The sequence below is a fragment of the Ranitomeya imitator genome, chromosome 5 (assembly GCF_032444005.1).
Source record: "Ranitomeya imitator isolate aRanImi1 chromosome 5, aRanImi1.pri, whole genome shotgun sequence".
In the NCBI taxonomy this organism is placed as follows: Eukaryota; Metazoa; Chordata; class Amphibia; order Anura; family Dendrobatidae; genus Ranitomeya; species Ranitomeya imitator.
Window position 1 is genome coordinate 2,418,562 of NC_091286.1, and position 12,093 is coordinate 2,430,654.

General features: G+C 46.2%; 1 protein-coding gene across 1 annotated transcript in view; it reads left to right on the plus strand.

Moving 5' to 3' along the window:
- Nucleotides 1–12,093, plus strand: part of ABCC8 (ATP binding cassette subfamily C member 8) — a 434,375-nt gene that overhangs the window by 380,166 nt on the left and 42,116 nt on the right. Inside the window, exon 32 of the mRNA XM_069768187.1 lies at nt 11,905–12,025. Coding sequence (XP_069624288.1) covers nt 11,905–12,025 — 121 coding nt within the window. The remainder of the gene's footprint in view (nt 1–11,904; nt 12,026–12,093) is intronic.

Here is a 12,093-nt window from a genome sequence, read left to right on the forward strand (position 1 = left end):
GACAGATAGAAAGCAGAGAATTGGTGAGAAAGGTCAGATAGAGAGCAGGTGAGAACGAGTCAAACTGAGCAGAAGATAGGTGAGAACAGGTCAGACAGGAAGCAGAGGATAGGTGATAACAGGTCAGACAGAAAGCAGGGGACAGGTGAGAACATGTCTGACAGGAAGAAGAGGACAGGTGAGAAAGGGTTGGACTGGAAATAGAGGATAGTTGACAACAGGTCGGACCGGAAGCAGGGGATAGTTGACAACAGATCAGATGAAAAGCAGATGATAGGTGAGAACAGGTCAGAGAGAAAGCAGAGGAAAGGTGAGAATGGAACAGACAGGAAGCAGAGGACAGGTGAGAACAGGTTGGACAGGAAGCACAGGACAGGTTAGAACAGGTTGGGCAAGAAACAGAGGACAGATGAGAACAGGTCAGACAGGAAGCTGAGGACAGTTGAGAACAGGTCGGATAGGAAGCAGAGGACAGGTGAGAACAGGTCGGACAGGAAGCACAGGATAGGTGTGAACAGGTTGGACTGGAAGCAGAGGACAGGTGAGAACAAATCGTGGTTGGAGGCAGAGGACAGGTGAGAACGAGTCAAACAGGAAGCAGGGGATAGCTGACAACAGATCAGACAGAAAGCAGAGGATAGATGTGAACAGGTCTGACATAAAGCAGAGGACAGGTGATAATAGGTCTGACAGGAAGAAGAGGACAGATGATAACAGGTCGGATATGAAGCAGAGGACAGGTGAGAACAGGTCAGACAGGAAGCATAGGACAGATTAGAACAGGTTGGACAAGAAACAGAAGACAGATGAGAACAGGTCAGACAAGAAGCAGAGGACAGGTGAGAACAGGTTAGACAGGAAGCACAGGAGAGGTGAAAGGTTGGAAAGGAAGCAGAGGATAGGTGAGAACAGGTCGGACAGGAAGCAGAGGATAGTTGACAACAGGTCTTACAGGAAGCAGGAGATAGTTGACAACAGATCGGACATAAAGCAGAGGATAGGTGTGAACAGGTGAGACAGGAAGCAGAAGACAAGTGAGAATATGTCAGACAGGAAGCAGAGGACAGATTAAAATGCTTCAGGCAGGAAGCAGAACAGATGAGCATGGTTCGAACAGGAAGCAGAGGACAGGTGAGAACAGGTCATGGTTGGAGGCAGGGGACAGGTGAAAACAGGTCAGACAGGAAGCAGAGGACAGGTGATAACAGGTCCGGCAGGAAGCAGAAGACAAGTGACAACAAGTCAGACAGGAACCAGAGGATAAGTGAGAACCGATTGGACAGGAAGCAGAGGACAGGTCTTATGTCCTGGTGGTTAAGAGGCCACACTGAAATGACCTGGTGGCTAAAACGCAACATGGAACGAGCTCTGAGAAGGTGGTATCTCTACTGACCGCAGTCCCTAATCCTAACAACACAACTAGAAATAGCCGTGGGATGTTCCTGACACTCCCTAGACACCTCGTCACAGCCTAAGATATAACTACCCCTAAAGAAGGAAATAGAAAGCTATCTTGCCTCAGAGAAACCCCCAAAAGGAAAGATGGCCCCCCACAAATATTGACTGTGAAAGGAGAGGGAAATGACGAACACAGAAATGAAATTAGAATTCAGCAAAGGGGAGGCCAATACTAAACTAGATAGACAGAGAGAAAAGGATACTGTGCGGTCAGTATTAAAAACTACAAAATCCACGCAGAGTTTACAAAAATGAACTCCACACCGACTCACGGTGTGGAGGGGCAAATCTGCTTTCCCAGAGCTTCCAGCTAGCCTAAATAAGACATAGTGACAAGCTGGACAAAAGAGACAAAATGCAAAGCAATAGAGTCCAAACAAATGGACAAACAAACTAGTGTTGTCGCAGGTCTCGACCTACTCTCTGATGAGTCCACCGTAGAGATGACGTCACGGCACCGGAGAGATAAGACACAATGCACCAGGGCTGTATCTGAAGTATATCTCTAATTTTAATAAGCTTACACACACTTTTTATGCATTCTTGTGTCGAAGGCGGATTCTCCATATATAGGCTAAGCGTCGGAGTGTATTACTCCCTTGCCTCCCTATGGTTTCGCAAACATATTTTTACACAGTACATTATTCGTTATTTTACCAAGGACATTCCCTGCTACAATCTGCAATAACAGCTAAAATGAAGAATAGTGAATAACAACGTGTTTATCTGACCTATAATAACACTTACACAAAATGGAGGCAAGCAAGATAAAATGGATCCTGCTATAACACTAGCAAAACTTATCTTTTGCAGACAAGGACTGGCCATATGAGAAATCCAAGGGAAGAATCAAATCCAACCAAGAACATTGACAGCAGGCATGGACTAAAGCCCAGAGCAGGTTTAAATAACAAACCCAGGAAAGGCGATTAGTGAAGGCAGCTGCTACAGCTACCTAACGGAGCAGCAGTTCCACTCGAAACTACCAGAGGGAGCCCAAGGGCAGAACTAGCAAACACACCATTAGCAACCACAAGAGGGAGCTCCAGAACGGAACTCACAACACTACCCCCCCTTGAGGAGGGGTCACCGAACCCTCACCAGAGCCCCCAGGCCGAGCCAAATGGAAAGCATGAATCAAATCGGGAGCATGAACATCAGAGGCAACAACCCAAGAATTATCCCCTGGCCATAACCCTTCCACTTGACCAGATACTGAAGCTTCCGCCTCGAAAAACGAGAATCTAAAATCTTCTCTACCACATATTCCAATTCCCCCTCAACCAACACCGGAGCAGGAGGATCAACGGAGAGAACCATAGGTACCACAAATCTCCGCAACAAGGATCTATGGAACACATTATGAATGGAAAAGGAAGCTGGAAGGGCCAAACGAAAAGACACTGGATTGATAATTTCAGAAATCTTATAAGGCCCAATAAAGCGAGGCTTGAACTTAGGAGAAGAAACCTTCATAGGAACATGACGAGAAGACAACCAGACCAAATCCCCAACACGAAGCCGGGGACCAACACACCGACGACGGTTAGCAAAACGCTGAGCCTTCTCCTAAGACAACGTCAAATTGTCCACCACATGAGTCCAAATTTGCTGCAACCTGTCCACCACGGAATCCACACCAGGACAGTCAGAAGGCTCAAGCTGCCCTGAAGAAAAACGAGGATGAAAACCAAAGTTACAAAAAAAAGGCGAAACCAAGGTAGCAGAACTAGCCCGATTATTAAGGGCAAACTCGGCCAACGGCAAAAAGGTCACCCAATCATCCTGATCAGCAGACACGAAGCATCTCAAATAGGTTTCCAAGGTCTGATTGGTTCGCTCCGTTTGGCCATTTGTCTGAGGATGGAATGCAGAAGAAAAGGACAAATCAATGCCCATTCTAGCACAAAAGGACCGCCAAAACCTAGAAACGAACTGGGAACCTCTGTCAGACACAATATTCTCCGGAATACCATGCAAACGAACCACATGCTGAAAAAACAATGGAACCAAATCAGAAGAGGAAGGCAACTTAGGCAACGGCACCAAATGGACCATCTTAGAAAACCGGTCACAAACCACCCAGATAACAGACATCTTCTGAGAAACAGGAAGATCCGAAATAAAATCCATGGAAATATGCGTCCAGGGCCTCTCAGGAATAGGCAAAGGCAAAAGCAACCCGCTGGCACGGGAACAGCAAGGCTTAGCCCGAGCACAGGTCCCACAGGACTGCACAAACGAACGCACATCCCGCGACAAGGAAGGCCACCAAAAGGACCTAGCCACTAAATCTCTGGTACCGAAAATCCCAGGGTGACCAGCCAACACCGAACAATGAACCTCAGAAATTACCCTACTAGTCCATCTATCAGGAACAAACAATTTCCCCACAGGACAGCGGTCAGGTTTATCACCCTGAAACTCCTGAAGTACCCGCCGTAAATCAGGGGAGATGGCAGAAAGAATCACCCCCTCCTTGAGGATCCCAGTGTTGTGAATTCTGTTATCGAACTCCCTCCTGTGGTCATGAATGGTACTTCGGCGAGTTCTGTCCATGGAGTCCCTCTGGTGGCTGTGAGTGGAGCTGCTGCTTCTGAGGTTCCTTCCACAGGTGACTTAGTTTATTCTTTGGCTGGCTGCTCTATTTAACTCCACTCAGATCGTTACTCCATGCCAGCTGTCAATGTTCTTGTACTGGTTCAGCTCGCTCTTGGATCTTTCTGGTGACCTGTCTACTCCAGCAGAAGCTAAGTCCCTGCTAGTTAATTATTTGTTCATTGTTTTCTTGTCCAGCTTGCTATCATGATTTTGCCTTGCTAGCTGGAAGCTCTGGGATGCAGAGTGGCACCTCCGCACCGTGAGTCGGTGCGGAGGTCTTTTTGCACACTCTGCGTGATCTTTTTGTATTTTTTTGTGCTGACCGCAAAGATACCTTTCCTATCCTCAGTCTGTTTAGTTAGTCTGGCCTCCTTTGCTGAAACCTGTTTCATTTCTGTGTTTGTGACTTTCATCTTAACTCACAGTCAATATATGTGGGGGGCTGCCTTTTCCTTTGGGGAATTTCTCTGAGGCAAGGTAGGCTTTATTTTCTATCTCTAGGGCTAGTTAAAGGGACTCTGTCACCTGAATTTGGCGGGACTGGTTTTGGGTCATATGGGCGGAGTTTTCAGGTGTTTGATTCACCCTTTCCTTACCCGCTGGCTGCATGCTGGCTGCAATATTGGATTGAAGTTCATTCTCTGTCCTCCATAGTACACGCCTGCGCAAAGCAATCTTGCCTTGCGCAGGCGTGTACTATGGAGGACAGAGAATGAACTTCAATCCAATATTGCAGCCAGCATGCAGCCAGCGGGTAAGGAAAGGGTGAATCAAACACCCGAAAACTCCGCCCATATGACCCAAAACCAGTCCCGCCAAATTCAGGTGACAGGTTCCCTTTAACTCTTAGGCTGTGAAGAGGCATCTAGGCAGAGTTAGGTACGCTCCACGGCTATTTTTAGTGTGTGATAGGATTAGGGGTTGCGGTCAGCAGAGCTCCCACTTCCCAGAGCTTGTCCTGTGTTAGTTTAACCATCAGGTCGTTCCGGGTGCTCCTAACCACCAGGTCCATAACACCCAGCCGGCTCAAGAACTCCCGGAGAATCAGGCAAAAAACTTCTAGAAAGGGCATCAGCCTTCACATTCTTAGATCCAGGAATATACGAGACCACAAAATCAAAACGTGAGAAAAACAAAGACCACCGAGCCTGTCTAGGATTCAACCGCTTAGCAGACTCGAGGTAAATCAGATTCTTGTGATCAGTCAAGACCACCACGCGATGCTTGGTTCCCTCAAGCCAATGTCGCCACTCCTCAAATGCCCACTTCATAGCCAACAACTCCCGATTGCCGACATCATAACGCTCAGAAGACGAAAATTTTCTGGAGAAGAAGGCACATGGTTTCATCAAAGAGCCATCAGAATTTCTCTGAGACAAAACGGCCCCTGCCCCAATCTCAGAAGCATCAACCTCAACCTGAAAAGGGAGAGAAACATCTGGCTGAAGCAACACAGGGGCAGAAGTAAAACGACGTTTAAGCTCCTGAAAGGCCTCAACAGCCGCAGAGGACCAATTCACCACATCAGCGCCCTTCCTCGTCAAATCGGTCAGAGGCTTCACCACACTAGAAAAATTAGCAATAAAGCGGCGATAAAAATTGGCAAAGCCCAAAAATTTCTGAAGGCTCTTTACAGATGTAGGTTGAGTCCAATCATGAATGGCCTGGACTTTAACAGGGTCCATTTCAATAGCCGAGGGAGAAAAAATGAAACCCAAAAAAGAAACCCTCTGAACTCCAAAGAGGCACTTAGACCCCTTCACAAACAACGCATTAGTACGAAGGACCTGAAACACCATCCTAACCTGCTTCACATGAGACTCCCAATCATCGGAGAAAACCAAAATATCATCCAAATACACAATCATAAATTTATCCAGATAATTCCGGAAGATATCATGCATAAAGGACTGAAATACCGATGGAGCATTAGAAAGTCCGAATGGCATCACAAGATATTCAAAATGGCCTTCAGGCGTATTAAATGCTGTTTTCCATTCATCACCTTGTTTAATACGCACAAGATGATACGCCCCTCAGAGGTCGATTTTAGTAAACCAACTAGCACCCTTAATCCGAGCAAACAAATCAGAAAGTAAAGGTAACGGATACTGGAATTTGACAGTGATCTTATTGAGAAGGCGATAATCTATACAGGGTCTCAAGGAGCCATCCTTCTTGGCAACAAAAAAAAATCCCGCTCCCAACGGTGACGAAGACGGGCGAATATGCCCTTTCTCCAAGGACTCCTTTACATAACTCCGCATAGCGGCATGCTCTGGCACAGACAGATTGAAAAGTCGGCCCTTAGGGAACTTACAGCCAGGAATCAAATTAATGGCACAATCGCAGTCCCTATGAGGAGGCAGGGAACTGGACTTGGGCTCATCAAATACATCCTGGAAATCCGACAGAAACTCAGGAACTTCAGAAGGGGACGAGGAAATGGACATCAAAGGAATATCACTATGTATCCCCTGACAACCCCAACTAGTCACAGACATAGATCTCCAATCCAGCACTGGATTATGTTCCTGTAACCATGGAAAACCCAGCACAACATCATGCAAATTATGCAACACCAAAAAGCGAATATTTTCCTGATGTGCTGGAGCCATGTACATGGTTAACTGTGTCCAATACTGAGGTTTATTCTTGGCCAATGGCGTAGCATCAATCCCCCTCAAGGGAATAGGACACTGCAAAGGTTCCAAGGAAAAACCACAGCGCCTGGCAAATTCTAAGTCCATTAAGTTCAGGGCAGCGCCAGAATCCACAAATGCCATGGCAGAAAAGGACGATAATGAGCACATCAGGGTCACAGATAAGAGAAATTTAGGCTGCACAGTACTAATGGTAACAGACCTAGGGACCCTCCTAGTACGCTTAGGGCAATCAGAAATAACATGAGCAGAATCACCACAGTAAAAACACAGCCTATTCTGACGTCTGAATTTCTGTCTTTCTGCTCTAGTCAAAATCCTATCACATTGCATAGGTTCAGGACTTCGCTCAGAGGACACTGCCATATGGTGCACCGCCTTGCGCTCACGCAAGCGCCGATCAATCTGAATGGCTAGAGACATAGACTCGCTCAAACCGGCAGGCGCAGGAAAGCCCACCATTATATCTTTAAGGGTTTCAGACAGACCTTTTCTGAAAATAGCAGCCAGCGCCTCTTCATTCCATTTAGTGAGCACAGACCATTTTCTAAATTTCTGGCAATATAACTCTGCCGCTTCCTGACCCTGACACAGGGCCAACAGTGTTTTCTCAGCATGCTCTACAGAGTTAGGTTCGTCATACAACAATCTGAGCGCCTGAAAGAATGCATCTACATTCAATAATGCCGGATTCCCTGTTTCAAGAGCAAATGCCCAGTCTTGAGGATCACCACGCAGCAAGGATATGATGATTTTAACTTGCTGAATGGGATCACCAGAAGAACGGGGTTTCAAAGCAAAAAACAATTTGCAGCTATTTTTAAAGTTCAAAAACTTGGATCTGTCCCCAAAAAACAAATCAGGAGTAGGAATTCTAGGCTCTAGAGCTGGAGTCTGGACAATATAATCTTGGATACTCTGGACTCTTGCAGCAAGTTGATCCACACGAGAAAACAAACCCTGAACCTCCATGCCAAAGCATATATCCTGAACCACCCAGATATCAAGAGGAAAAAAAAGACAAAACAGAGCACAGAAAAAAAAATGGTTCAGAACTCTTTTTTTTTCCTTCTTTTGAGATGCATTCAATTCATTCTTGGCCTGCTGTACTGTTATGACCTGGTGGTTAAGAGGCCACACTGATATGACCTGGTGGCTAAAACGCAACATGGAGCGAGCTCTGAGAAGGTGGTATCTCTACTGACCGCAGTCCCTAATCCTAACAACACAACTAGAAATAGCCGTGGGATGTTCCTGACACTCCCTAGACACCTCGTCACAGCCTAAGATATAACTACCCCTAAAGAAGGAAATAGAAAGCTATCTTGCCTCAGAGAAACCCCCAAAAGGAAAGATAGCCTCCTAAACGGGATTTATCTATATCCCACTTCCCAGTTCCGGTTTGGAACTTGCAGCTCTCTGGCGCCCCCCTTACCCTCAGGTCAGACTAGGTACTGCACCTAGGGTAATTAGTCGCCAGAAAGGCTGCCTGCTGTGTATTGGCTATTGGGCATACTGCAGCGAGGGCAATATAACTACTCCCACACAGGCGGGAACAATAATTATCAACGCCGCCGTCGCTGCAAAGATTCCCAATCGCACAAAGTATGCTGCCACCAGCTCCTATTAACGGGTCCGGAGCCAACCCAAATCAGTAGCGCAATTCACTTCAGAGGATGTACAGTCGTATAGAGCAGAAGAGACAAGCTAGCAATTAAATATTTTTACTCCATGAAAAATTAGGCAGTGTTTACGAAGTTTAAAAAGATATTAGAAAGGAGACAATTCATTTATACATTACAGATTACAAAATAAAATAGGATTAATGTTGAAAAGAGCACACTTACAGGTTATGTCATGGTATCATCTTGACTGGCCTGTGGCTTAGGAGGATAAATACATCCAGATGCATGGAACAGCTTTGCCAAGCTGGTGTTAGATCGCTTCCCTGACCAAGACTGAAGGCTGGTCTAAGAGTATAGTGACTTATACTTCTGAGCTTGTGACATCACTAAAGGGCTGGTTAATAATATGCACTGATCTGATATTTATTTATGTTTTTCCAAAGTCTCAGACAAAGGCTTCCTGAGTGAGAGGGGAGGGACAACGGGTGACCTCCCGTTCACCTGCAATTTAAAGCCACACCCTGCTCACACACTAGTTTCAAAATACCCAGTGTCGCTGTTCTAGGCTTTGAATTTGGGTGGAGGAATGCAGAGGGGGAAAGAAAGGGGGGCACAGCTGCATTGTGTGTGTAGAAAGCCATGTCCTTCTGAAAATAAACTCACAATATAATATAGCATTTTTGGCATTATCGTGACAATGACAGACAGGAAGACGAGGATAGGTGTTAACAGGTTGGATAAGAAACAGAGGATAGGTGGGATCAGGCGGACAGGAAGTAGAGGAAAGGTGAGAACGGGTCAGAGTACCACAGGAAGCAGAGGACAGGTAAGAACAGGTCGTAAGGAAGCAGAGGACAGGTGATAACAAGTCACGATTGGAGGCAGTGGACAGGTGAGAACAGGTCGGACAAGATGCAGAAGACAGGGGAGAACAGGTTGTGATTGGAAGCAGAGGACAGGTGACAATAGGTCGGACAGGATCAGAGGACAGATGAAACCGGGTAAGACAGAAAGCAGAGGACACGTGAGAACAGGTTGTGGTTGGAGGCAGAGGACAGGTGTGAACATGTTGGACATAAAGCAGAGGACAGGTGAGAACAGGTCAGACAGGAAGCAGAGGACAGGTGAGAACAGAATGGCAGGAAGCATAGGACAAATGTCAAAAGGAAGTGGTTGGAGGCAGAGGAGAGTTGAGAACAGGTTGGGCAAGAAGCAGAGGACAGGTGAGAACAGGTCAGGTAAGAAGTAGAGGACAGGTGAGAACAGGTCGGACAGGAAGCAGAGGAGAGAAGAGAACAGGTCCAGCAAGAATCAGAGGACAGATTGAGAACAGGTCGGGCAAGAAGCTGAGGACAGGTGAGAACAGGTCAGACAAAAAGAAGAGGAGAGGTGAGAACAGGTTGGGTGGGAAGCAGAGGACCAGTGAGAACAGGTCGGACAGGAAGCAGAGGACAGGTGCGAATGAGTCATGGTTGGAGGCAGAGGACCAGTGAGAACTGTTTGTGATTGGAGGCAGAGGACATGTGAGAACTGTTCGGACAGGAGGCTGTGGACAGGTGAGAACAGTTTGTGATAGGTTGAGGACAGGTGAGAACAGTTTGTAATGGGATTCAGAGGACAGGTGAGAACTGTTTGTGATAGGAAGCTGAGGACTGGTGAGAACAGTTTGTGATAGGAGACAGAGGACAGGTGAGAACTGTTTGTGATTGGAGGCAAAGGATAGGTGAGAACTGTTTGTGATAGGAGACAGAGGACAGGTGAGAACTGTTTGTGATGGGAGGCTGAGGACAGGTGAGAACAATTTGTGATAGCAGGCAAAGGATAGGTGAGAACATATCAGAACAGAGCGGATCACTTCCCTGTTCTCTGCAGCATCTTTGGGTTTGGCCTCGTCTTGGATGATGAGATTAATCACAGTGCCGTCAGGGTCACGTACAGTGGGGCAAAAAAGTATTTAGTCAGTCAGCAATAGTGCAAGTTCCACCACTTAAAAAGATGAGAGGCGTCTGTAATTTACATCATAGGTAGACCTCAACTATGGGAGACAAACTGAGAAAAAAAAATCCAGAAAATCACATTGTCTGTTTTTTTAACATTTTATTTGCATATTATGGTGGAAAATAAGTATTTGGTCAGAAACAAAATTTCATCTCAATACTTTGTAATATATCCTTTGTTGGCAATGACAGAGGTCAAACGTTTTCTGTAAGTCTTCACAAGGTTGCCACACACTGTTGTTGGTATGTTGGTCCATTCCTCCATGCAGATCTCCTCTAGAGCAGTGATGTTTTTGGCTTTTCGCTTGGCAACACGGACTTTCAACTCCCTCCAAAGGTTTTCTATAGGGTTGAGATCTGGAGACTGGCTAGGCCACTCCAGGACCTTTAAATGCTTCTTATGAAGCCACTCCTTCGTTGCCCTGGCGGTGTGCTTTGGATCATTGTCATGTTGAAAGACCCAGCCACGTTTCATCTTCAATGCCCTTGCTGATAGAAGGAGGTTTGCACTCAAAATCTCACGATACATGGCCCCATTCATTCTTTCATGTACCCGGATCAGTCGTCCTGGCCCCTTTGCAGAGAAACAGCCCCAAAGCATGATGTTTCCACCACCATGCTTTACAGTAGGTATGGTGTTTGATGGATGCAACTCAGTATTCTTTTTCCTCCAAACACGACAAGTTGTGTTTCTACCAAACAGTTCCAGTTTGGTTTCATCAGACCATAGGACATTCTCCCAAAACTCCTCTGGATCATCCAAATGCTCTCTAGCAAACTTCAGACGGGCCCGGACATGTACTGGCTTAAGCAGTGGGACATGTCTGGCACTGCAGGATCTGAGTCCATGGTGGCGTAGTGTGTTACTTATGGTAGGCCTTGTTACATTGGTCCCAGCTCTCTGCAGATCATTCACTAGGTCCCCCCGCGTGATTCTGGGATTTTTGCTCACCGTTCTTGTGATCATTCTGACCCCACGGGGTGGGATTTTGCGTGGAGCCCCAGATCGAGGGAGATTATCAGTGGTCTTGTATGTCTTCCATTTTCTAATTATTGCTCCCACTGTTGATTTCTTTACTCCAAGCTGGTTGGCTATTGCAGATTCAGTCTTCCCAGCCTGGTGCAGGGCTACAATTTTGTTTCTGGTGTCCTTTGACAGCTCTTTGGTCTTCACCATAGTGGAGTTTGGAGTCAGACTGTTTGAGGGTGTGCACAGGTGTCTTTTTATACTGATAACAAGTTTAAACAGGTGCCATTACTACAGGTAATGAGTGGAGGAAAGAGGAGACTCTTAAAGAAGAAGTTACAGGTCTGTGAGAGCCAGAAATCTTGATTGTTTGTTTCTGACCAAATACTTATTTTCCACCATAATATGCAAATAAAATGATAAAAAAACAGACAATGTGATTTTCTGGATTTTTTTTTCTCAGTTTGTCTCCCATAGTTGAGGTCTACCTATGATGTAAATTACAGACGCCTCTCATCTTTTTAAGTGGTGGAACTTGCACTATTGCTGACTGACTAAATACTTTTTTGCCCCACTGTATGTCATGTACACAGGTCTCCAACTACCTGAACTGGATGGTGCGTAACCTCTCTGACATGGAAATTCAGCTGGGAGCCGTGAAGAGGATTAACAGCCTCCTGAAGACCGAACCAGAGAATTACAAGGGACTTCTGTGTGAGTGACCCCCACAATCGCTGACGTCTCATGACCCATCATAAATAATTAATGAGCCTCCTCCAACA